Raw genomic sequence first — 27,643 nt, 5'->3', positions numbered from 1 at the left:
TTGGCTTAGAGATGAAGACTATTTTGAAGGGGAAGCAAAATGCTGTGAAAGGGTGGAACAGACTCATGGGAAACATCTCAAGTTTTCTTTCCTGCCTCCTGCTTTCCTTCCCCCTCATGTTAAAACCTGGTTATCTATATCAGTTAAGGAACACAACTCTTTAACATAATCTCCATGGAAGACAACAGTTGTAAATAATTTCAGGAGGTAACATTAGACATCTTCCAAGCATCTAAAATATTTTTAGCAGTCTCCAGGAAGCAAAGGTAGGGGTAAGAAGGTGTAGTTGTTGTGAAATGCAATTTGGTATTCTTCTGATTAACAAACAGTGGCAGAAAACAAGATGCAAGTATCTTGGTTTGGTTTTTCCTGATAGAGCTGGAAAAATATATTCTGTAAGTCTGGTTGCCTGCTAATATATACATGAAGTACCACCTTCCTCTAAGCCCTCCAAAGGCCATTAGAGAATGGCTTTATAGAATATTTAAAAAACATATCCCCCATTAATATTACAGTCTATTTGAACAGATTCTATTTGTTGAGTGGGAGTAAGCAGGGGCAGGAAATCATTGTTGGATTCTGGCAAGGAAATTGATAAAAACCGAAATGTAGAAGTTTATATGATAAACAACTGGACAGAACATAACCAATGTTCTCTCAAAAAATTTAATATCAATCTAAAGGAGGATGATTTTCTTCAAAATAAAATGTGACATAATTTTACAGCATGAAAGTTTAAAAGAAACTTATCTTCAACTGCTGCATTAATAAATCCGTATGAATATAAATAATCTGATTTAATCATATCTGTCATTTCCAGTTACAGTTCAGCAATTACAAGCAAATACAAGTTACTAAGCTAGAGTCATTTTTTGTCCTGGTCTGAATGTTGCAGTAATCTGTACTTTCCTCTTCTTAGGATTCTGAAAATTATCATACCTGGAAGCAAAAAAAAAGACATTAGCAAATTCTTATGAAAAGTGGTTTTTGTGTCTACCTCTTCAGATGCATATTAATGCACCACAAACTTCAGATGTTCAAGTAAATGTTTATGGAAATGAAGAGTGATCCTCTCATCAGACCTGGGGACCTGGAGGAGTTCTCACCCACAGACATAACTCAGAGAGCTCTCTCCCCTGCTTTCTTTGTTTTTCTCCCGGCTTTTTCATCTTCAAGTCCAAGGAGACACATTCTCCTTTTCAGTATGTTTACACTTCTACTGATTGTTGCCTTTCCCAAACACAGGAGTTACACAGACCACTAAGACCACTACAGAGGGCCAAACTCCAGCAATTTGAAAATACAAGGAGCTACTGCTAAGTGGAAGCAGGAAGGACCTAGAAAGACCAAAGAGCCTCTTTGCACTGTTATGGCTCATAATATAATACCACGTTCTGGTCTGTTATTTCTAGGTCCTACATGAATAAGACAATTCATTGGTAAAACACTTTCCCTCTCCCACTATGTAACTTAGTATTTCTTTAAAAACTGCTGTCAAAAGCTATCAGCTATCTGCTGCCAGTTCCCACATTTATTTAAAACTATTGTGTTTCTGATGTATAAGCCACGTGGTAAGATCACACCTCTACTGAATTCAAAATTACAAAAACAATTGCTTACAGTTCAGTAAAATGCTTCCAGTCCTCCTGACTAATGGATGGTCTCATACCCTGCAGAGCAGTCATCAGATGAGACTGGGTAATAGTTAAAGTGCTCTTGGGAAGCACTGACTGATTAAGGGTGCTGTCCTCCTTGAAAAGAGCCATGAACAGACAATGAAACACTTCTACAGAAACACAGTGCCATCAGTATCATTAACTATGGAATCTCCCTATGACATGTACAGACAAATGTATTAAAAATACTGTCACAACTTTCCCCCCTCCGTATCAATAAATAACAGAAATAACTGTTGAATTATATGAATGCTAACAACTGGCTTATTTTCCTCAAACTAAGTATCATTTATCTTTGCTACTTTTGTTACACAGTAGTTAATATTACTGCAGAAATTATTTCTTGAAATACCAAGAAGTGTGGAAAAAACAACAGAGAAGTGTTAAGACTACATAATAATTAAAAAAAGGTGCCATACTCCATTCTTGCTTCTGTAATTGGCCTTGCCAGCAGTGATTTCTGTCCTCAAGTGCTCCGCTTGCTGTTCCTGATTCTCCAGGGAGCCTTCTTGAGAAGCTTCTCTAAGCATTGCAGGTTGTGAGGATGCAACATCTCTCTGAGTGATGCTGGTAAAGTCGTAACTTATGGAGTTTGGACCGGACAAACACAAAGAGCTCTAAATTGATCACAAGAGGAAATACATTAACACATTATGGATCCAAAGGAGCAACTCCATCATTAGGAATTAGCCTACAATTCAATATAAGCTTGTCTCCACTGGCAAAAAGAGTACTTTCTCTTTAAAATATATTACATTGGTAATTTTTTTGAACAGAAAGATTTAAGTTAATACGCTTAAGTGTTTGGGCAAAAGGCCAAATTTGAAAATGAAGTGTTTCATGTCTGGAAAATACATAAGTACGTTTGTAATGGCCCATCTAAAAAACAATAAAGGTCTGCTAAATCCATTGCTTTAATTACTTAGGAAAATCAGTGGTTCTGAAATCTGGATGAGTTTATGTAGTTAGCTTTGGAATTTAAATACTCATCACCTCCAAATTCTCTGCGCACTTGGTAAGTAAGCACCTTTCCAATTCATCAACTTCAAGAGATTAAAGTCCTTGTAGAATCCTTGCTGAAGAATTTTCACAGTCAGAGGAAAACTAAGTCTTTAAAGTTACATTAGTCAATCACCCATAATGCAAGATAAAATATACCAAAGCACCTTAGCAGTCAGTAGTGACTTCTCTAATGTCAAAGTAGGTTATTTTTGGCTTCAAGAATCAATGCAAGACAGTTTCAAAAACAAGAGCCAAAGAACTTTGATTACTACTTGTAGTAACAGTTCTACAACAGATTGAAATTAATTTTAAAATGAGTTTCCCGTGGGTCACACACAAACTGTGAAATCATGTGTTCACTGTAAGGAGCTTGGAGGCTGCACACCCTGCTCTGCAGATCTGCCTGCCAAGAGAGATGAGCTGATCACTGTGCAGGTGCTGGGCAGCCAACCTGCACATCCCTACCTACTAACTGGCCAGAGAACATGCTGCTGTCTGTGCAACATGATGCAACATCAGGAATTCTGCTTCTTAAAGACAATGATGGAAGTTAAGGTTTAGTTCTGTTCTTTTTCACAATTCCATGGTCTGATTATTCTATTAATGCACGTTTTACTGGAAACTGAAGGAGGTTCATCGATTCTTGAGACTGTAACTTAATTCTTGAAAGCTGGGTTGTCACTCTTTAGTAATAAAACTAAGTTAAAGAAAAAAACAACAAACAAACCAATGACCAAAAAGTTGAGAACTGTTGTACTTTGGAAAACTGTTAAACCTCCGAAGGGAACAACCATTTGACCAGAGAGTAAAATCTCATACGAATGCAATTTGCTTAATTATAAAGTACTCAGCAGTGTTCTGGAATTTTGATTTTAAACTCCTGCAAGGTTGTAGAGAAGTCCATACTGTATTTTCTCAGATCATGTCCCTTCATCCCCTTCCTCACTGTGGACTACTAAGTGTAATCTGAAGACAGTCTGAAGGTCAAAGCAGACATAATTGTATTTATAAACTGAACCAGGCAAATGGTATGTTTTCTTCTGCTTCTCAACTAAAAATATATAGAAAATTTAGAACATTAAGTGAGTAATTTACCAGTTCTGAAGGAGTTCCATTTCCCAGCTCTGATTCATAAGAGCTTCCAAAATAAAGACGATACATGTTGGACCTTGGATCTTCAGGAAGCAAGTCAGACATGTCTAAAGAAATAAGAGAGTGCTCTAGTCCTCCTTCTCCATCTATTGCTGAATCATCTGAGCCACTGCTGTGGTTTAGAAAAACCATGGAAGAGAGACTGAAGTCACTATCAGAACTAGATGCAAAATCCTGTAACAAAGAACAGAACATTGCAAGAGTTAACTCATAACAAACTACAATTGGAAATACATGAAATGATTTGATATACAGTGCAAATGAGAGTATCAATTTACATTTGACTCTAGTAGTAATCTCTTTTTCTCTAGGAATATATTTCTAAATATTTTGCTAAGAAAATCTAATACCTTTAAGAACTTTCTGTCTTCATGCTGGGAAATATAGTTTCAGGAGATAATTTTAAGGTTTTGTTGTTTCCACTGCCTCACACTCTCAGTAATAGTAAGTGTTGGAAAACCTCATGTATGTGTTGTGTTGTACCACTTCAGTCTCAACTTTATCCACTAAGCAAATTAGTATCTTGTGAAAAATGCTCTAGGAGGCTGAAGTGAGTCTACTTTTATAGTGTCTAACTACTGTACTCATTTTCAGTCATAGCCAACACACTTTAAATACTGATGTGGAAATCAGAATTGCTGCTTTAGACTGGTGTCTGCAAATCCCTTTGATTGTACACCTCTATCAGTCAAAAATTACTGAGCGCACTCTACCAAGCATGTGGATATTATTTGTAAATTATATACCTGTACCACTGAAGTTCTAACATTTTCTTCCTGCACATCAATGGACTGCCTTGTGCTCTCTCTGGGGTGCGTGCACACCACTCTGGAGACCACTGCTTCAGACAACAACCTCTTTCTATGATGGATAATCATGAGGTATCAACTACTTACTTACTGGTGCTACAGGAGAAGGGAGTGCTAGGGAAGACATGCTGGAGATCCCTTTCAATACTAAGAGTCACATCCTCAAAGCCCAATTCTTTGGTAACAGCTGGGGCAAAATGAATTCAAGAGGGTCTCCTTCATCTTGCACCCCTGATCCAACCCCTCCCTTTGGCCACTGAGTAGTGGAAGCCATGCCTGCTCCTTTCCAGCTAGAACCAGAGGACAGGCATTAAAAATGTGAAAAGAGGTGGCTGAACAGAGACTAAAAGAGGAAGGATATGTCAGTCACATGAGGGGTACAAACCAAGGGTGGAATCCTGTACTTTGGAAGTTCCAGCTGGTGCCTGAAGGCAGAGCTGGCCATTTCAGGTACTGCAATCCTCTTGCCACTTCCTTCCTGACTTCAGTCAAACCCAATCTGCTGGAACAACTCCCCAAAACCCACCAATTTCTCATGTCCTCCATCCTCCAAAATGTGCCATCTCAAAACTGAATTGACTATCTCCTCCTAAGAAATTCAGTATGGGATCCCTCCTGTCAATCTGTTAGCTGTTCCTTGTAACTGTGATAAACACATTTGGGCTTACATATATCTATTTAACAATAAATACCTATCATTAAACAAGAAAAACCTTGTGTTTAAGAAGTATTTAAACCAATTCATTACACTGTTCTTCTATTTTTCTACAAACATTTTAGAATGTTAATTCTCTGTATAAAAAAAACATAATTTTGCTAAAAACCCCCCATTGATATAATTAACTCTTTCAAACATATCAACATAAAAATAAACAGGACAGACTTCTTTTGTATCAGTTTTATTTACCTGTGTTAAACCTAAATTTAAATTAGTATGGATTGCCTCTAACTGGGCATTGTATAATAAAGCTTTTAGGTCAGCCCCTGTGAACTGTTCTGTTTTTGCTGCCAAATCCTGAAAGTCGACATCATTTGCCAAGGACAGAGAATGACTGAGGGCTTTTAAGATTTCATAGCGCGAGTTCTGGAAAACAGGAGAAAAAAAAGTCAATAAAGCAACCTGTTATTCTCCTTGTCCTGACTGCTGGATGATGCTTTGGCCCTGTCACCAGCCACTTTCTCTCTGAGGGAGGAAGGATCTTTTTTCAGGAAGATACTGCTCTAATACTAGAAAGATACTACCCTAACCAAATGTAGTATACAGAGAATATATTTCTCTAATATATAGAGCCAATCCCTGGGATTTTTATATATGAAATACATAAAAATATGAAGGGGAACTCTGTTCCACATTTGTCCTTTTGTAAAGAAAATTATGATGAAAGTGAAATGCTTCTGTTTACTTGAATGATCTTAATCTAAACCAGAAGTTTGAAATAGAAAAAAAAAAGAAAAGAAAAAAAAGAAAAGAAAAAAAAGGTATCTATGCTCTTAAGGCACAGGATCATCCTATGTGTTTTGCAATGAAATGATGTGGTGGTGTTTGTTAAATGTGTGAACTAATCTGAAAATAAGCAGAGTCAATGTTTTCTCATAAAATGGGGAATCAGGGACACACATTGTACCTCAAAGACTGGCTATGGTTTAAACAAATGGCAAATCCACCATCGTATTTCGAAGAAAGATGGAGAACATTATGTCCATCTATTGCATCAAATTTCTTTCTGCAGATTAGTTCCCTGTTTTTAATTTTTTTTTTAAATCACCTAGATCCACAGGACATGACTTGATCCAGAAGACTGTGGTAGACAGCCTTTTCTTTCCCCAGTTTTATGTGAACACATTGACATCAAAATCAGTGAATTTATCCTGTTGTATAACTGGAGCTGGGAAATCAAGTCCACTTTTTCCAAGTTTGAAATGCCACTACATATAAAGAAAAGGAGAATAAACCCATTAGTCTGATATTTTTCCTTGCCTCTCACGTGAAATTATTTGTTTCCTCACCTGATCAGGAGGTGGACAGTACAGGCATTTATCCAGCCGACCTGGCCTTAACAAAGCCGGGTCAATCAAATCCGGGCGACTGGTAGCAGCTAGCACATAAACTCCTTAGGAAAGTGGAGAAAAATGCCATTAATATCTGCTAAACTTCTGCATAAAAGGGAGCACACAGGTGAACTGGTACCTTGCAGGCCTTCCACACCATCCAACTGAGTCAACAGCTGGTTAACCACCCGGTCGGTGACTCCTGTGTTGTCGTGACCTCGGCGAGGAGCAATAGAATCAAACTCATCAAAGAAAACAATACAAGGCTTAGCTGCCTGAGCTCTAAAAGGGAAAAAAAAGCAATACTTACTTTTCTGTTAAAGCTTCATTTACAGATAGAATTGTTTAGAAATACTGAAGGTAATTGCTTTTTTGCTTCAGAGAACGGTTGTATTAAATGACAGAATAGAAAATCTGCTTTCTGTAGAATTCAAGAGGTTCTGAGAACTGGACTGCAATAGAATCACTGCTCATTTTTATGACATACTTTGCACTCACATTATCATTTCTAAGTGCTCAACTGTCATATTAACATACATGAAAGCTCTTAAAATCCAATCAGTGCAGATGAGTTACTGGCTTACAGACAGCTAACAAAAAGACTGCCCACATGGTAAGTTGAGAAGCAAAGGCTATGTAGGATATGTTGGCATTAGTGAGCACTGAGGGCCAGTAAAAGCAGATTTGTAAAAAAGAACTACCGGCACTGAGGACTTCAATACCAAGTTTAATATGACCCTAGGTATTGAGTGTGCATTACTACTTGAGAGTACAGTAAACTGTCTTCTGGAATCATCTGAAAGGAATTCAGGATGTGTTTTCCAAGATAATTCTATGCTGTGAACCAACGCACTGTAGCTGGAGAGGACTGGGCGTTCAGTCAAAAAAACCACAAAACACAAACACACAAAAAACACAAACACACAAAAAACACAAACACACAAAAGCACATTCCTCACTGGAGCCAAAAGGTGCAATTTAACAATGATGGCCAGGCTGAACCTACCAAGGAACACCCATTTGGTTCAGCACAACTGATTATTTCAGATGCTTTTATATTCTAATGCCATATCTCTCCTCAGACAACAAAATTATTTATTTGTGCTTCAACCAGTGAAATTTACTGATAACATCACAAATCTTTACAAAACACACCTGTTAAATATATCTCGAACTGCTTGTTCACTTGCTCCAATGTATTTGCTGAGCAGTTCTGGCCCCTAAAAAGATATAATCAGAAAACAATACTCATGATATGTTTCTTAGTTTTTATATGTAATTCAACATCAGCATATATTTTGTGTACCAGACTGAATTTTCTTGCAACCAAGACAATGTCATCTCTGAACAGAAGCGCCAAGGGGTCTAGATAAGCCAGAAGAATTTTTTAAGCATTCCAACTTGTTTAAAAGTAATAATTTCCATTTTGGCACCACAGCAGAACATGTGTTACATTATCTCAAGGCAAAGGTTTACACTGTACTTTAAAAATATTTAAAATGTATTGCACAATTTCATTATCCAGTGGAAATCATCAGAGACCCCCATCAAAACCTGGGGTCTTTTTACAAAAAAAAAAAAAAAAAAAAACCACCCAAAAAAACCACCCCACACTAGGAATAGCTAATTAAATTTTGTAATTTTGCCTAATCAATAAGTATACAAAAAAAAAAATCTCAGTAATAGAACTGTGAAGTTCCAGGAATCAGATGTCCAGAGGGATATCGAGACAGAGATAGGCAAAATTTTATACGTGAGTTTCTTACTTTAGTATTTTGCCCTCACAAGCACATACTTTCAGGTATTATGTAAAATTATTTCATTCAGTTAATAAAATGAATCAATTAAGCCTAAACTCCTGCTACCTTGATGCTGATGAAATTCATTCCACTCTCCCTAGCAACCACTCCTGCCAACAGTGTTTTTCCTGTTCCCGGCGCTCCGTACAGCAAAACTCCTGATCTCTGTCGTATGGGCAGGTTTGCAAATAATTCTGGATACTGGAAAAGAGTTTCAATGGGATATATTCTAAAATAAGTAAGTATTCTGTAATGTACTGTAACATCACTGACTAATAATGATTTCTGTCTAAACAGAATGCATCAAATTTATTACATCCCCAATATTATCCCAACAGTTCATCTGGACTGTTTTTAGTTTACCCAGGGCTGAACTAGGTTCCTAGTTTTAACAGGTACCTAAAATACAAACAAGTGCGATTTTCTTCCAAGAGGAAACAGGCCAGAATAGGGATGGACTAGAGCTTTATGTTCTCCACAGTGGTAGTCCTAAATTCCTATTTTAATCACTGAATGATATGATCAAATATATCTTCAGTCATTTTTCTGTAGAGTCAGTGCTCAATGGCTCATCTCAACATTTAGATTTTAAGCAAGGCAGAAAGGCCAAAGTTAAATAAAGTGAGACTGCTGGATTGGCATTCAACTGAAAGAAAATACTCCTCTAGCAAAAGCACTGCAGAAAACAGGTGGAAATGTCCTTACAGAGCCTAATCACAAGCCCTCCAAGTGAGTGTGACAATACTCCAATACTGTAGAGCAACACTTGCTCTGTAGTAAAGTTCAGCCATTGCCTTTTGTATTTTGTAGAGAGGAGGAGAAGAAGAAAGTGTTTTCCAGTAGTTGAAGACAGTTGAAGATTTAAAAGCTAAAAAATCATGCCTGTCATCTTTCTATCCAACACTCTCCAAACCTTTAAAATAATTCTTCCCTACTAACATTATGTATAAAATTCAAATAACTAATTTAAAAGAACTTAGTACCTTTGCAGGTAACATGATGGTATCTCTGAGCATTTGCTTCACATCTTTTAAGCCACCAATCCTGTCCCAGCCAATATCTTTAGGTTTGTGAAGATTGGCATTTCTCAGAGCTAATGGAATAAAATCTTTCAGAGCTTTTTGAAAATCCATAGTTGACAGGTTCAAATCTGTTATAAAAAAAATACAGAAAAAAAAATCCTGAAAAAACCCCAAACACACAGACTGCCAATAACAAACTCCTTACAACATGTAACAATTAAAGAAATTTTAAATATAAAATATAAAAACTAGGGGTTTCTTTCTGTATTACTCCACCAGTTCTGGGTAACAGAAGTAAGACTGTGAAATGAAAGATTTTCTTGTCAACATACCACCATTATCTGATGCATTCTGGTTAGAAGCACAGGTATGAATGGCACGATCAACCAGCAGAGTAAAATCTCTAGCAACAAAACCTTCTGTTTCCTTTGCAATACACTGGAGGTCAAGATCAGAGAAGTCCTTTGGATCAGAATTCAGTTTCATCTTTATTATGGAATACAGCATTTCATATCTTTGCTTCTGAAAAACAGAATTGTGCAGCAAGTGTGTATTGAGTTTACTCTATATGGAGTTCAGGAATTCAAAGAGTAAATAGGTATGATTTACTATAATTTCCTTAAATATTTGTGTAACACCAACCCTTTAAATAACAAAACCTAAGCAATATAAACAAATGCCAGTTCTTCAGGTGCACTTCAATAAATTCACCAGTTTTATAGCTTCAAATATTCACCTCACCAGAGCTACTTTAAATTCAACATTAATAATGAAACATCTCTCCCCTCCCCAGATTCTACTGTTTTACATCCATTTCTTATGTTTCACAGGAAAAAGAAAAAATTCCATTTTGTCAGTATGAGCACAAAACATGTTTGAGATGCAATATATTGTGCTAGATAAAAACACTTCAAATGATTTGGTATCTTTTCAGAACTTTACTTTTCCAGTGATGTCTCATCCTTATTTGAGTACTAGTATTAAAAAAATAAAAGCAGACTTGCAGGAAGTGGGAGAAAGTTAAACTGCATCTAACACAGCATCCCCTCCTCAGTGGCTTTTAATTGCTGGCCTGTGACCGAAGACACACAGACAGGAAAAACTCATGTTAAATACAAAACGGTCATATCTGCTACCTCCTGCATGAAAGTTAATACTGTTCATTCTTCTCTCCATCCATTTTTCTTTTCAAACTGGACTATGTTCAAAAGTAGAGGGATGGCATTAATACAGAAACAAATCTAAAACTGTTCCATAAAATTAACACTTAGTTTTAATATCATTTTTAAAATACATGTTCTAGGGACATACTTATTTCACAAAGCTGTGGAAAAACACACATTTAATTTAATTTCTCTAACTTGATGACTTACATGTTTTACAAAGCTGCTCCTTCAGCATCCCCTTAGAGGTAACACAGAGACATGCATATCTCACCTGTGTTAGACAACCTGACTTGTTTTATGTTGAACTGAAATGTCCTCTGAATACACCCTCCTCTTACCACTGAAGAGTGGGGCCAACTGTGAATTTTCAGTGGACTTTTCTTTTTTTAACTTTATAATGACAGATTTAAGTTCTGAGGTACTTAAGTATCACAAAAGAACTTCTAAGATTTCCATTTTTCTCCATCTTCAAGTGTAACCTACTATTTTTGCAGCTGTTCCAGCATTGTATTTGAGGCTTCTGGGAAGGCAAACAACATTTTAACCATTTTTATTCGCATTTACCTGATCTGGAGATCGGATACATTTGAAGCACTGAAATATATGAGTTCCTTGTGCCGAAACCAGGGAAGGATGAAGGGAATGTTCAGACTGACTCGTGACAATTAATGCAATCAAACTCCCCATGGAAATAACTTCTTTTATCAGATCTTTCAAAACTAAACACAGAAGATATTGCTGCATGAATTGCAAGAGAACAAAAATAACCCTAACCCGGAGAGCATTAGTGCACAGAAAATATAACAGCTTTGTAACATATTATATTTATTCCCATGTTTACAGTTGTTTTTCTAAACTAGGAAATAAAAAAGGCACAGTGATTCCCTCTAGGACAGCACATTCCATTAAGGAAATGCCATCAGAAATGTTTTCTAAAAACTGATTTTGTAATGTCACTGATGGCATCTACTTTTGCGTGCTTCCACTCCCTCCATGCAAACAAAAAAGTTATAGGAAAAAAAACAGATCTTAAGCCTAGAAAATAAGCACTCCAGGAGAAAGGTAATACATAAAAAAATTAAGGATGCAAGGTAGATCTTCAAGAAAAAAAATCTTTAAAGCTCTGTTGTATGCATTATACCTTTAAGTAAAAGTCATAAGAAAACAAAACAATTCTGTATGTAACTTAGCACATTTTTTAGGAAGAAACTATAGTAAGATTTTCTGAATTTCAAAAGCATTTCAGTAAAAATTACGCTACCTCCCTCAAACTGAGCTAAGAAATGGAAGGCATTTTTTGCCATGGCTTTATTAATCTTGGTCATTTAGATTTAATTTGCAACTTAGCATTGCCTAGACTTTCAGGAATAAAAGGGAACCATATACAAGATATCAAACTACAACACATCATATTATTTTTAACATTTGTGGACTGTTACACTGTGAAACAAAACAGAAGTTCGACAACGTATACCAAGTAGGACAATAAAGAAGTTGGTACTCATCTAAAAGAAGCTGATTCTCAACATCAGCAAGTATCAAATTGATGTATCACTGTAATTATAAATAATAATTAAGGAAAACAAAGTATCAGTTTATCAGTAATTATCAGTTAAAGGTTCCTCTGCAGTTTGTAATCAATTGCAACGTATTTGAGTGTATGAGTAATATAAAAAAGAACTGAGAAGCCTTAAGCACTGGCAGTGGTACTGACAACAGGCATTACCAGCAGCACCAGTGGTGGATGCATTGGCAAGGCCTACTCCAAGACCCAGAGTGCATTATTTTGATTCAGCTAGTGGTCCACAAATGCCTACATACCGTAACTTGTGAGTCTGCCTGAATATCACATGGCCCAGAGGCAACAATGATACAGACAGGATTGTTCAGGTAGGACAGTACGACTCAGCTGTAAGAAATTTTAAGTTGCATTACATTTCTATCCAGACAAAGGCAGAACAGTATTACCATAAGCCAGTCGATTGCTTTGAACCGTTTCAGGGCTGTTCTCGTGCTCTGGTGTAGAAGGTACTCCGACAATGTGATCAAGATCATCCATCAAAAGAATGGATGGTTGTCTCCAGGCTGCCTCTAAAAAGGCTTCTTCCACATGTTTCCTTATGTTTACTAATCTTTTTCCTAAAACAAAATACTATTAGAATGACACAGAATATCAGGAAAAAATCACAATTATTTATTTTGTCTATTTTGATTTCACATCTATAAATCCAGATACCAAGATTAAACCAGAGTCAACAGTCACTAAAGAAAGAGTCCACATCTTCAATCAAAAAAGTACTAGAAGGTTCCACATGTTCTAAAATTATATTAATCATCTTTTACTAACCACTATAGAAGCCTACAAGTCTAATTTCCAGACAGTTAAAACCAGAGAAATATCAGCAGCATGCTAAAATAGCTACTAAAAAATCCTGCAATTGGAAGAATTTTCCACAGCAAAGGCTCATTATCAATCCTTCCACTTTTCTCTGGTGCAAGGAGCACCAGCCTAAGTTGTGATTTAAGCAAAAAGAATATACTGAGGAAATATAAGGGCTCTGTAAGAAAACAATTGACTATTTTCTGTCCTTTTAAGAGCAAGACTATTTAGAAAAGCCAGTGAAATGCAAGAGCAGAAAAACGCCTCCTTTGTGCTCCTCCTTCTTTGCACAAAGTAATTATTTTGAACTCACAAAGCCTAGGGAGTCATCTCATCATCTATAACCACATGTGTTAGATGCCTATTGCCAAGTTTAGTAAATATTGCCTATTACTACTTTAGTAAATCTGCCACCATAAATCAGGTTTCAGTTGGTCATTCAATCCTTCTCTGGTGCCTGTGTTATCCTTTCACTGAGTACAGGTATCCTTTAACATTTATGGTCTGTTAACAAAACACTTGTTTCAGCTAGCGCAGCTGAAAAAACACACAGTTCAATGTTTGCAACTTCTTCCTATTTTGTAACAATTAGAAATTAGCATGGCAAGCACGGTTTGAATTGGTCGTGGTATGAGGGACAGAAGCTGACAGAAGTGTGAAATAAACTTACAATAGCCGTATTTTCATCAGACTGTTGAAGATACTAATTGTGAGGCATCAAACATCCTTGTAAAACCAGCAAAAATGCTGGAAAAATTATTCAGACCAAACATAGTACCTTCATAACCGTGCCTCTTTATTGTACAGCGAACATTTGAGATGAAAAGAAACGTTTTCATACCTCTTAAGGCTTTACAATCAATTACTTCTACATGAGCATCCAGTCTAGTGAAAGCTTCTTTGCAGATGGCCTTTGCTAATGTTGACTTTCCACTTCCCTACAAAAATAAATGTGAGCTAAAGTAAATTGACAGAGTCATTGTGTTCCTGTGTTTTTGTCACAGTATGCACCAGTCAACAAGCTGGGGAAGTTGTACAGACACTGGGTTTATTCCTCAGTAAAAGTATATATGTATTCTGCCTCTGTATCACTTGGTAGGGATCAAAGCCCTAGACTGAAACAAAGATAAATTCAGCGTGGATACATCCAGTACAGTGTTCTGACTCCACTGAGTTCAGTGTCAAGACATCTGCTTAGTTCAGTGACATATGGTATTAAATGGATCACTGTAAGAGGCAACAGGAAAATAACAGTATCAACTCCACTACTATCTATGTTAGAACACACGAGAAAATATATGCTTATTTTCATGCAAATATTTCAAAGACAAGAGGTGCTTATCATAATATAAACACAAAGTAGCTTAATCCCTATTGAAATTGCACTGGTAGCAACCTTCAAAACGTGTGTGTGTGTGTGATGTTTTACTGAATTATCTCTGTTAACTGCTCTTTTTTTTCAGCTTGCTCTTTATTCTTTGGAATGTGCATAGTATCAAAGAAAACTAACATCAACCAGTTTGTAACTATGGAAAATAATGTGCAAGAGTTTGCAGGTGAAAGCAGAAGTGAGTACCTTTCCTCCTGTGAGAAGCACCCCTCCACTTCGCAGTCCCACAGCATTAGCAGCCAGTTTTTGAGATAAGGGACGCCCCAGAAGACTGTGGCTTACGTGTTCAAATAATGATGTTCCTAATTTGTCCACTCCTCTGTAGGGGAAAGGAAACATTAAATGGCCAAGGGTAGCATCAGTACACACTCTGTAGGCAGTAAAAGCTTGCACTACGGGGATGTTAGAATGCTGACAGACTGTATTCTCAGCTGCCTTTTCCAGCAATGACAGCACACTATCACAATACTCCAAGCCTCTCGTGTCTCTTCTGCCCCATCCCTTCACATTTGCTGCACAGGACCGCTGTTTTCCCTTGCACTAATGACCACAGCACTTTGCATTTCTCTCCTCAGCTGATGATTGCGACAAAACTTTTAGGAACTACAGTTGAGATCCTTACTATTAAATGTAGCTGAACAAGTAAACAGGTGGAAGGCACTGTGAGCCATGGATTGGCAGAGTGCAACTAAAAAATTTCATTTCAACACCCCAGTTAAAACCACCACACTTTCCCTTGTTGCTATGTAGAAGTCTGTTCATACTACTTAGAACATCAAAAACTGCTGAACTATCAATATTTCTTCTAAAGCTCAGTTCTGGATTTCCAAGCAGAGGCAGTCTCAGTTCTGAGACATTCCATCCTGCTGGAAGACATGCCGAAATTTTCAGTATGTGAGTACCTTTAGACACATGAAGTTTTCTATTCAGTGCAGTAAGATCATTCAAGGACAAAATTAACTATCTGCATAAACTAGGACAAAGTCTGAACCTGACACAAGCCAAAAGATGCACAGTTTTGCTTAGATCTGGCACAGTTTCCAGAAAGTCTGCATTTCCACCAATGTTATTTTTTGGATTTTGCCTTTTTCTGACCCAGAGATGGGGCTCCTGAGAGGCCTTTTAAAAACTTTTATTCCATTTTCAGTCTCATGTGAAGGGCAAGATGGTACAGATGTTACAATTCACACCATCACAATCAGAAGCCAAACTGTTTCCTAATTACAATACATTATAAGCGTTTTTTGGCCTATCAGCTTTTGCCACACAATGCTGCTAATGCCTTAAAGCTAATCATCTAAAATTACCCCTCATGGGTCCTACTACAATACATCTTTCATAGTTCTACTTCTCCAAAGCAACTGGTCCAATAGCAAGGCCATAATTTGAAACTTGTTTCTAGTTCCATTTCTCTCTCAACAACGTCTGTCCTATCCCATTTCTAAATCAGCATTTTTTATCTCAGAGTTTGCATGCAGATACATACTATGTGAGCCTTCTGTTAGGCTTTGAGAATTCTCTACAAACCCATTTCCCACAGTTATTTTTTTCTAGTTCTCATTCCCATCCCCTCCCATGTTTTGTTCTACGAAAATGTCTCACCCTAAATCACTTAGTTTGTGGTATGGAAGCTTCTTGTCTCTATCAGGCATAGGTGGCTGGTTGTCATCAGCTTTTCCACTTAGAGGATGTAAAAGAACCTACAACAAAGGAGAGTTAGGACGTCAGATGAAATATAACTGTAGAAGAAGGCTAGGGGATGACCAGCCATTTCTGGAATTGTGCAAAGACAACACTGCATGTATGTTTTGCTGTGCTTGAAAGAAAGGTGCATGGGTGAAATGGAAGAAACACAACTACTTCCAAAATACAGTCTAGTGTTGACAGTAATTTAATAATGTACGATTAGATTTTGGGCCAAGTGCTGTTTATAACAGACTCTGCAGCCCACTATCTCTTCCCCTACCTGCAGCTGGTCCCTTCTCCTGTACCATCCCCTGTCCTGCTGGCAGGAAAGCTCATGAGGCAGAATAGTGAAACTATCCTGAAATTCCAGATCAGGAATCTGGCTGGGTGAAAAGTAACTTGACAAAACACGTGGCATGAATTTTTCCATCTTGTTCACCAGGGAGCTAGTATGGAAAGCTGGCAGGCAAACAGGGGTTGCAGAGCTTCACATGTAAGAACAGGCTAGTAGATGTTAAGCTGCTAAGAAATGCATTTTGCTCTTTCATCTTAGTTCCAGTCACTTAAATAATTTAAAGAAGCCTTCTTACACTTTACTTCTAGTAAAAGAAAGCTTGTCTTACTTAACAGCAATTCTGAATTTTACAGACAACTTCTATTCTAAACAGCCAAAATCCACCTGCAATTCTCCACTAAAATTCACTGTATGCTTAAAAATGAAAAAAACCCCATTGTCCCACTCCTAAAATGATAACCCTGAAGTAATGGGCAGTGGATCAGCTGCAATTACTAATGGAAGCAGTAATTCTAATATTAAATAGAAATATTTATTCTCCTAAGAAATGAAATACAGAAGAAACAGAAGGCATAGAAACTATATCAGAGAAAAGGCAGGGACAGTGTGGTAGGTTGGAATGGGGAATGTCTCATCTTTGTCAGAACAAGTTACTGTTCCTGCCAGATACACTAAGAAGTGGTTTAGTTACCAAGGGAGAGAACAACTAAGTATAAGGATGGTACACGTACAAAGAAGTGTAAGGATGTTCAAACTTGGATAGTACTGACTTTCCTCTCTTCTAACTGATTTTTCTGAGAGTTTGATTGCAAACTCTATGCCACTCAGTGACAAGCATGGCATGCCTGGAATTTCAGCAGGCCCTTAAGCTACAAAATGGCATAAAGGATGCAGATATAATTTAATGAATAGAGTGACATTATTTACTTTAAAAGGGAAACTGAAATGTATTATACACAAAATGCAATATATTTTAAATAACAATTCAAATTACTTGATACCCGATACTATGTGATATTTACTTGTATATTTGTCTTTTGCAGCAAACTGGGACTCAGTACAAAAATATTCTCAGACTTATTTCCCTCAATGTGCACAGGATGCATTGCACTAAGGACAAACTCCTCCATTCCTGTAGAAACACAATGAACAACTATTAAAACTCCAAATAAATTAAGTTTTCGTTCCACACAAGATAAGGCAGATTAGAATATTACTAGAATATAATGCAAAATGAAAGAATAAAAAAAGTTAATCATTATTAAAGGGTAACTCAAGCTTACACTTTCAGTCTGAAGAGGTATCAGCTATGTTAAAAGGTGTATATAGAAATTAATTGGCATACTGGCTAAGTAATTCCATAGTAGACAGGACAGTATTATCCTTGCCTTCTTTAACAGACAGATGGACACAGTCTGTGCTTGTCATTATCCATGGGTGATCATCAGTAGTGGAATCCTGCAGCCAAGAACTGAATGCACACTTCACATCATCTTCGTGTATATCTTTATGCTAAAGAGAAAAAAGGAAGAAGGTGAATAAAACAAAACCAGGTGTTCAACAGTAAAAATGGTTTCTTCCTATGCATGAGGCATTTGTTCCTCTTATGGCAGCAGAGAGATGGAAGAAGATGTAAGAGTTTTATTCCTTTAGAAAACAGCATTTTGCCAACAAACATCATTTCTATCAACTGCTCTAGGGAAAGCATCTGTGCAGCCCCTGTTATGGCCACAGCTGAGCATTAGACCACCTCTGGAGATTTTTCCCTCAGAACACTGATATGAGAGCAAGGAAAAGCTTCTATTTTTGTTTTACTTATCTGCCTTCCCAGATCCAAGGACACTGCTCAGACCCTGGGTTTGAAGATATTGACCTGAGACTTATTTCAGGTGCTCACTATACCCCTCTCTTCCTTGTATACCCTTTTCCTATAAAAAGAACCCTGGGCTTATACAGTTCAGGGGCATCACCAACAACCTTCAACAGGCAGGCAGAGACCAAGCAACTTATCTCAGACCACCTAGGTAACTAGAACAGGAAAAGAAATTGAGTCTGGATCCCATATCTCTAGGCTAAGTTCCCAATCACAGATGCATAACTCCCATGTAGAAAAGGGGGAATGAATGAGGATGCTGAAAGCAGTATTCAGAAAGGAAAACGAAAGTTACTGTAAGAATTCTTTCTGCATTTGTCTGTTTTTTTCCCATGAATTAAAAAGCCTTAAACTGAATTAGAAAGGAAAAGGAGAAGCCTGTATTTAAAATATACAGGAGCACACATAACTACTTTTTTACAATTTTAGCTGATTAATGCCAGACTATCAGAGAATTTTCTGACTTGGAAAGGACCCACAAGGATCATAGTAATAATCCTTTTATCTCCAATATAAAAAAAAATGCAGTTCTTCTGTAGGTAAGAAATCAAGTTAGAATATTGGGGACGAAGAATAAACCCATCTAAACCATTCTATGATGGCAAATGCTGCATTTAAAGCTTTGAGGGGGTGTTAACATGGGAAATAATCAGGCCAGTGTCACACAATTTATGAAGAAATACATAATTCCAGAGATACATAGGATGGACACTATGGTGAGAAATGGTACTAAGTATGTTCCTACTGTCACAGATGCTCACTCAGAATATGTCTCCCTTATAAGAAAACTGAGGGATTCAATGATATAACTTAAAAAATTAAATATTAACCATGAGGAAGAGAAAAAAGAAAGCAAAAGACTAAACAGGACACACAAATTACGATACTTTCACTACAATTTCACTACAATAGGCATTGCAGTGTTGGAAAAATTTAAGCATGTCTTTTCCCAGAAGACTTAAACTGGATATTTACTCCTTAACTCTATGAATCTTTTTCTCTTTTGTGGGTTTTTTTACAGGCTTAAAGGCATACACTTAATATTTGCTAGGTTTGAACCCATATTAATGTACTTCAAATGAAGGCCTGATGCAAAATCATTATCGATTATTGTTGCTATTTTGAAAGTGATTTTTTATACTTGAGACCTAACTTAAGAAAAAATGTATGTTTTCCCTACCAATGCCATGTCTCCTTCATGTCAACATCCCTTTTAACAAGAAAGACATCCGAAATTCTCAAAATTTGAGAGTAATGGAAAACCCAATGATTTTAAATGTACTGTGAGTTAAAAGTGCTATATCCTTCAATAGCTTCAGGAAAACAAGTTAAAATTCAGGAGTTCAATTTTCTCCAGCCTCTGTGATACCCACCAGCTCCTTTGAACAGGAAATTGTTACAATTTGCAGTGTAACTATCTGGAGTTATCTACCAAGAGCAACCCAAAATTTAATGGCTTGATGTTTACAGTATATTGATCAAAATGCAAGTACTAGATAAGCTCTGTGTAGGTAGATCATAGCAACCAACTAACCTAAATTTACATAGTCAAAAGAAAAAAAACCAAGAAATTATACAAAAAAAAAAATCCTTTGGAATTATTCCTATAGTCAACAACAGACAATTTCCAGATCATCATCTAACAAATTAAAAGAAATAAACACAATGTGCTCCTTTCCCACCTCTCCCCCAATTTGACCAGAGCAACATTATCAGCTCCCCAATATGTGAACAAGTATACAACATATGAACAAGACCAGTAATATCAACTCACTAAGTTCTGTTTGGGTTGCAGTGTAAGAGATACAGGAATTTTAGGAATAGATTCAACTGACTTAATTCGGACTGTTGAATGTATTTCGATATGTAGCTTTTTTCTCAGACCATCTGGAATCTGAAATTAAAAATAAAAGCAAAAAAAGAGAAGTATTAGAAAGTAAACTAGTTATAACATTGCATATATAATACTGCATCAATTTTTTCATCACTAATTGAACCTCAAGAGAATGAAGAAGGGATTTATAACATTGACAGTGATATCCAATCTTATTCTTACATGTATACTTCCAGTTATGTTTTATCCTATTTATGAAAGTGCTCACTACAGTTGACCTTCTACTAACTTAATAAACCCAAAAGCTCAAAAAAGAAATAGAAGAAATTCTTAGAACATTGCAAGAATGCTCTTAGTATAGGTGAAAAAACAATTTAATTTCACTTGCTGATTAATATTAATTTTACATGGGCAGGTAAATATACATAGACCATTACAGAGACCAGAACTAAGCACACCTGCAGCAGAAAGACAGAAAATCGAGTCTCCCTGAATCATACTACTAGTCAGTTTGCCCTTTTAAGGAAACTCCTTTTCAATCTGTGTTATTTTAAAACTTATACCAATCTGAAAACACTTCATAAATATTTCTGAACTGTGACAGACTTTATAATTGCTGGCATTCAAAAAATTGTTATGTTTGTTTAAAGATTTCATGACAAAGACCTCTCCAGGCTCGTGCTCTCCTTAACACAACAATAAGTGAATGGTGAGAAATGTATTATGTCAAAACAGCCAAATGGTGATTTGAAGCACATGTCTGTTTGTGTTGGATGTGCTTCCAGGAAAGAAAGAACATTATCAGGCAGTAGTTCTATCAGAACAAGTTGAAACATCAGTATCTCCATACCCGGACTTGTGCCACCTGGCAAAATGGCATATGAAAACTAGAGCAGTTTAAATTATACAAGCTGGTTGACATTAATCTTCAAGATGTATTTTGAAGAGTGTATAAAAGGACTCACAAACATTATCTAGCCCTAGGATATGCCATTCTTTTACTTTACAGTTTGATGACCCCTAGGTCAAGGCACATTTCAAAGAGTTAACTGATGAAGACTCTTATTATGCAGTACCGAATGTATGTAAATAGACACTTTCACTTTCTCGTTAATACAATGGCAACCCACAGATTGTGAAGAAAGCATAAATTCCCTTCAGAAACGCTGAAGCATTCTCCTCATTTGGTGTAAAAATTCTAAGTGTGCAGAAAGCCAGAGTACACTGTACATCTTGGAGGACGATGGTAAGTAATGTAGGCCAGAATGAGTACAAAGCCATCTTGGGTTTTGTAACCAAAAAGAAAAAAAAAAAAAAATCTATTCCATCTGTTGAAACCCAGTTGGGGAGGTGTTTTTTCTTTATCTGCTGTAACGCCAGGAAGAAGGGTGCAACTGCCTTTCTGATAACAAGCCAGCTGTTAAAACCGGGTGGGGCATTGTTTCTTATCTCTGCTCACCCTCCCATTCCCTCCATGGGGATATCTTTTGTTAATGGGCCATTAAAGCTCACCAATGACATGACACATTACATCATGCCATTGTGAGATGCTCTACCCAGGGAGGAGGAGCCAAAGCATTTCCACCTAGACAAAAAGGAGCCACAAGTGTCACCAGTCATACAGTGTTCCCACGGGACTCCTGAAGGAAGACTGGACCCATCTCTGGACCCTCTTTCTCTATGGGACCATCTCTGCTTCCAACAGGACCACTCCAGGAGGGCTTACTTTTGGACTGCTCCCAACACTCTGACCAACAGTGTGTCAGGTAGTATTTCTGACTCTGTCACGGTTTTTTTAGGATTTCTTGTTTGTTTGTTTGCTAATTCTTTTGCACTACATTTGTATTTTTAATATCCCTAGTAAAGAACTGCTATACCTATACCCAAAATCTTTGCTTGACAGCCTTTTAATTGCAAATTCATAATAATTTGGAAAAGGGGGGGGGGGGGGGGGCTTACATTCTCCATTCCAAGGAGGACTCCAATCTTCCCTGGCAGATACCTGTCTATCTAAACCAAGACAAAAGCATAGCTCTAGCAAACAGTATTTGGTTCTAACAAACTCAAGAGATAAACACAAAGTCTACAGCCCAAAACTGCACGTTAGGTAGCCAGTTCGTAACTATCCAACAGAAAATATTATAAAATTAAAAGCCCAAAATACGGTGTGCTCAAACTGACCCAAACTCTTCCAACATGCAGGGCTTCCCCATCGTGGCCATACTCTATGACACTCTTTAGGTCTTCAAATCCATTCCAAACGATTTGAACAACAGATCCCTCACTGGATGCTTGACCACTATTAAAATCAGAAGGATTTTTGTCTTGTGTAGTAGTCAAGTGATTCTGCTTCTCAAGTGGCAGATTTTGCTTTGCTTCTTGATGACGCTGTCTTGGGGAAAGCAGCTGATTAATCTTCCCATAAGATACCACAGGATTTGGATCCAAATCAATATATTCTAAATTCCATGGAAAAACGTGAACAGCATTGCATTTCAGAAATTCATGAGTGGTGGATACATTCTGTACACTGGGAGGTTGGGACTGACATACTCTAAAAATGGAATCCATGTGAATTAAGCTCAGCAGCTTGGCTTTGAAGGTGCTCATTTCATTGTTATCACACGAAGTCTTTTGTTTCTGCTCAGATGTATTAGAGAAAATGTTCCCTATGAAATTCCATATATTTGGGAGAACATTTGAGCCAAACGTCACGTCTGCATCAGCCTTACTCTGTTCAAGGACTCCAGGCTTTAAGTAAGGTTGCTTGGCAAAAGGATCCTTTAATGTTGCTTCTTGTTCCATGTTATTTTTCACAAAATTTTTGAGGAAGAGGTCACTTTCTGTGGCTGGTGTGCTGGTGATATTCTCCTCAGGTCCGTGTGTTTTGGGACATATCAGAAGCTCCGTGCATGGCTCTAATCTCCCATATGGGGCTGGTGGCACAAGTGTACCTACGTATGAGCAGAATATGCCAATGAATGCATCTACTCCTGCAAAGCTGGAGGTGCCCCGAGAGCCCTGAGCGCCGCTTACCAATCCTGATGTAAACGTGGGTGTGCTGCTCCACCCAGACAGGGAAGATGGCTCTGGGAAACACCACTCGGATCTGGTCAAGGAGATGTCTTTCAAGGGAGGAAGCGTGCAACTCCTGGGGAAACGTGATACCATTATAAATTAAATATTGCAAACATTTTTAACATTTGTTGGAAGAAAAAAACCCTTTATATCTCTTTCTAATACACCATTTGAAATATAAAATACAACTAAACTCCACCACATTTAGTATTTTCTTAGAGACTGAAAAGAATGGGGCATTGTGCAAAAAACTGCCTGAGCCAGAAACTCTGTCATCTGTAAGACAATGGAAAGGGTTTTATTACCAGAATTTCCCAATCATCTGCTGTGAGTGGTTCCACTTCTACTTGCTGACAGGAGGACACATGAGAACAGGGTTCAAGAAACACCTGGCAAAAGTAACACCAAAATATTTAGCTTCTTATTTTTAAATATATAAAAGCACCATCTTTATTTCAACTAGAAAATAGACATCTCCTTCATAATATGTTTTTGCTACTTGGAACATACACCATCCTAATTACACTAGGTAATTAATTATAAGCAGATGAATGCTCAATGGATGGGGAAAGGGATCCCATTAAGCTCAGGGATGTCAATATGCAGTAAATATTAAAAGCATCAAGGGTTGTATCAGGTGACAACAATCAATCAATTTTTAATACACCTTGATCACATAACCATCTTTCAATTTTCAATCTTTATTTTTAAATCCCCATGATTTTAGAAAGTTGAAAAAATTATTCACTTGTGCATAAATTTAGAGCCAGCTGAAAAATAAGGAAAAAGTACAATAGAAAAGCAAGCCCAGCTCCTTAATGAACGGTTTCATAGGGAGCAGCCCCACCTCTACAGAACAGTTTTAATATCATGTGAATCAGGATGAATGGCAGAAGCTGTTGTGGCTTAAGTCTTTCAGAATGCATTAAATACAGACTGCAAAAGTCAGTTTTTGCCAACGGTTTCATTTGAAAAAAAAAAAACCAAACCAATTTGCAAACAACATCTTGCAATTAATTTTCAAAGAAATGTCATTAATTTTTTTCCTGAGACAAAACTAGTTACCTGTCTTCTGAGAAAATTACATTAGATCACGTTTTACGAAAGTAATAATCAATAAGTGATAATAATAATTATTATATTAATAATAACCAATAAGTACTAATCAATAAGTCATGTCCTTAATTTGAATAATTTAGAGTAATATCTTTCCCCCAGCACAGCAAATAGAAGATCATACTATTATGAAACACAGCAGACATGTAACTCCTGAATCCAAAACGATGGTGAAATTACCTATTTAATCGTGTATTTATTCAATTGTACAGATGATTATTCCCAGGCAACAGCTGGGTGAGGTTTTCTTAGGTTTCCTTTGTCAATTGTTTTCCTGTTGAAGGCTATTAATTGCTAGAACTAAAATGGGTAGATGCCTGTCTGCTTCACTACTAAATTGGAAATTTCTGGAGACACATAATTTCCGGAGAAAATACGTTTAAAAAGTAAAAAAGGTAAGATAATACACTGCTCTGAGTTACACTCTTTGATGTCTTCTACTAGTTGAACAAAACTTTCCATATAAGAGAACAGGCAAATACGAATACATTACACAATAATACTGTGTAAAGCAGGACTTTTCTGTTCTTGTTTGTTTAAATGTCTACCTACTAACAGAAAAAAAAAATCCTTTGATTTTGAGATTTTAGTAGTCCCATGTCAGAAAACTCTGTCTGCCTCTTGGGCATCTCTAACTTCTGCTCAATGAAAGAGTCGTTTATGAGACATTTAACAGAGTGTGCAAGAGGTGAATGTACAAGAGATAGATAGAGAGACAGAGAGACAGAGAGACAGAGAGAGAGACAGAGAGAGACAGAGAGAGAGACAGAGAGATAGATATTCATAAGAGATGAATACCAGTATTCAAAGAGAAAGGGACACATGGTGGAGGGGTGAAAAAAGGGATGAAAATTTAAACCCCAAGTAAGTGAAACAAGAATATGCAGAAAGTCAACAGCTACTTGAAAACAACAGGAACGCCAAGCAAAATATTCCCAGCCCAAATTTTTAAATTGGTTAAAAGTGTATTTTCTTAAAATTAATGTCACTGAAGACAGATGTTCCAGCCCTGCAAAGACCTACTCACAAGCCTATCCTAACATTGTTTAGGCAACTGTTAATGGTTTAATGAGCAAATCTTTTCATGATCCAGAAATTTCATGACAGTTAACTTTTCTCATGAGCAGATGCAAATGAAGAAACCCTCTAAATACAAACAACAAGGTCATACCTAAGTCATGAAGTATTACCTTTTCACTTATCTTCCAATATACTCTTTATTTAAATAGAAAACAAAGGTAGCACTTCAAACCTGTTCTCCATCTGTGATGCCAAGTTTCTCTGCCAGATGTCTGTTAATCTCTGCAATATTTTCACCCTGGTGACCTCGGTGCCTGGTTTCCATCCAGCTCAAAAATACCGGCTGATGACCACAGCATACTTTCACAGCTTGGCCCTATGAGTTTCAAAGAAGAAAAAGAAACTAATATAAAGCCGGCTAAGTAAGATAACTATTTGACAACCTAAACTACATTTGATTAGAGAGATCAAAGGAATTAAACACATCATCTGGATTTTACATCTTGTTTGCACAACTCTCAACACAGAAGTGAGTGTTGGTTTCAATTCTTAAAAAGCTTTCTATTTTTATGGACTATTTTTAAGTAAGAAAATTAATTCTTTTTTCTTTCTTCTGCATGATACAGTATCACAAAATATTTTACAGAAATGTGTAACTGCACATTTGTATTTCCCAAATCAGGAAAAGAAATAAACATATACCTTGATTTCACAAAAATTATAATATTTACATGGTCTCCAAGAGTACTTCTGTGACAAGAGTACTTCTGTGACATATTTAAAGTAATTAACATTAACTTAGACCAAAATGATTTTATCGATCTGTTTCAGAACCGCCCAGGTATTTTGATGTCAAACTGAAGAACTTATCTAATATCTTCTGCAATTAGATTCAGCTTTTGATTCCATTTTTCCCCTTTTTAACATTTTTTTTTTCATGAGATGTATTTAAGACACTATTTCTATCAAGTTTTCTGAGATTCCATCTTTTCGTTTAGCAGCTCAGGTTAAGCAAAAGCAGGAGTCCACCATAACAAGCCATGTACAGAATGACGCTACAAGACTTCAAAGCAACTGCTCTCCTTTCTCCTCTCTCTTGTCAGCAGATCTGTAAAACACTCAGAAACTGCAGCTGAAATGAAACTCACATTTAACGCTGCATTTCTTCCAATTCCACCAACCTCCTTCTACTACCCCAAAGATGAACGAGCAGGTTTCTACACGCCAAGGTTCTTCCTGTTGTGAAATGCCCTCTTTGGCCTTGAGAAATTACCCACACTGAGGGAGGCCTGCCCGGCCAGGGCAGCTGTGCCAGGACTCCTGAGCTTTGCTCGCATCTTTCTCGGCTCATTCCTGCCATTTTCCACCCCGTTCTGCTGGCACTCTCAGTTCTGTGTTCATGGCACAAGACGCACACAGTGTCTCTCCTCCCGTTTCCACATGTGGAATGTTATTTACAGAGTAAGGTGCACTCCCTGCAGCTGACCCCGCGTCCTCAGCAGGGCTCGGCATGACAGAAGAGCCCTTCTACAGTGACACATTAATTTTATTTATGTACACCAAGAATGAGGATTCTGCGTGGATTTGTCACCTCTTCTACCGGAGTCAAAGGTTTACACATTATTCGCTTAGTCCCAGCAGGTTACGGGGAAAATTGCTATGAAATAGGGAGCGTTGAGAGACACGCAGATGCGGACAGTGGAAGACCGCGTTGGGGAAGAAAACTTCCCGCGTTTCATTAGGAATGGACGACGATACCGGGCCACGCAGAAGGTGAGGGAAAGAGGGGTCCCCCGATGTCTCCCTGTGAGGGGTCCCGGCTGCAGGGAGGGCTGAGTCGTGAAGGAGGGGAGGAGGGCTCTGTATCGCCATGGCAACAGGATGCGACGGGAGGGGAGGGGGCGGTGCGCTCACGTAATCCTCCCTGCCTGCCTGAGCAGTCCCTGCGCCTGAGCCCCGAGCGGCGCCACCCCGGTACCTGCTGCAGGCGGAGGAGCGAGGCCAGCGCGGGCGGCAGGTGCAGGAAGCAGTCGCGGGTCCCGCTCAGGACGACGGTGGCGGCGGCGGCTCCACCGGGATCCCCACAGCCCCACATGGCCGCAGCGGCCCAGCCCTGCGCGCCCGGTCCGCCCGGTCACGGAGCCGCCTACCCCGGGCCGGCGCGGGGGGTGGTGCTCCCTGCCACCCCCGGAGCAGTGGTACAATCCACTGCCGGCCAATGCGGGCGCGGCATTTCCCCGCTGCCCGCCTCTCATTGGCTCCTTCCCTGCGGACCGCGGCTCCTCCTCCCCGCCAC

General features: G+C 37.9%; 1 protein-coding gene across 1 annotated transcript; it reads right to left on the bottom strand.

Annotated features, from left to right (window-relative positions):
- Window positions 1–657: 657 nt before the first annotated feature.
- Window positions 658–27,466, bottom strand: PEX1 (peroxisomal biogenesis factor 1). The gene is made up of 24 exons (XM_066197524.1): window positions 27,326–27,466; window positions 25,580–25,723; window positions 23,517–23,600; window positions 23,170–23,284; window positions 22,315–23,087; window positions 20,074–20,193; window positions 17,815–17,938; window positions 17,449–17,558; window positions 16,048–16,145; window positions 14,632–14,764; window positions 13,897–13,993; window positions 12,644–12,814; window positions 11,240–11,394; window positions 9,842–10,031; window positions 9,471–9,637; window positions 8,554–8,688; window positions 7,844–7,908; window positions 6,828–6,970; window positions 6,647–6,750; window positions 5,547–5,723; window positions 3,774–4,004; window positions 2,096–2,293; window positions 1,621–1,751; window positions 658–939 (listed from the first exon to the last, which is right to left on the bottom strand). Exons 1-24 carry the CDS (start codon window positions 27,440–27,442, stop codon window positions 855–857), a joined length of 3,867 nt encoding a protein of 1,288 aa, XP_066053621.1. The 5' UTR covers window positions 27,443–27,466; the 3' UTR covers window positions 658–854.
- Window positions 27,467–27,643: the final 177 nt, after the last annotated feature.

The sequence above is a fragment of the Chamaea fasciata genome, unplaced genomic scaffold (assembly GCF_029207755.1).
Source record: "Chamaea fasciata isolate MVZ Bird 193981 ecotype frontalis unplaced genomic scaffold, bChaFas1.0.hap1 SCAF_1, whole genome shotgun sequence".
Classification (NCBI taxonomy): Eukaryota; Metazoa; Chordata; class Aves; order Passeriformes; family Sylviidae; genus Chamaea; species Chamaea fasciata.
This window is presented reverse-complemented; position numbering and strand designations above follow the sequence as displayed.

What these genes read in the sequence shown, in the direction of transcription:
- PEX1 (XM_066197524.1), bottom strand. Translation starts at nt 27,442, where the DNA reads ATGTGGGGCTGTGGGGATCCCGGTGGAGCCGCCGCCGCCACCGTCGTC. An exon ending in CAGATGATTGGGAAATTCTG is followed by an intron (nt 23,285 to 23,516) that starts GTAATAAAACCC and finishes ACGTTTCCCCAG; the next exon opens with GAGTTGCACGCTTCCTCCCT. An exon ending in GTTCGAGATATATTTAACAG is followed by an intron (nt 6,971 to 7,843) that starts GTGTGTTTTGTA and finishes TTTCCCTTTTAG; the next exon opens with AGCTCAGGCAGCTAAGCCTT.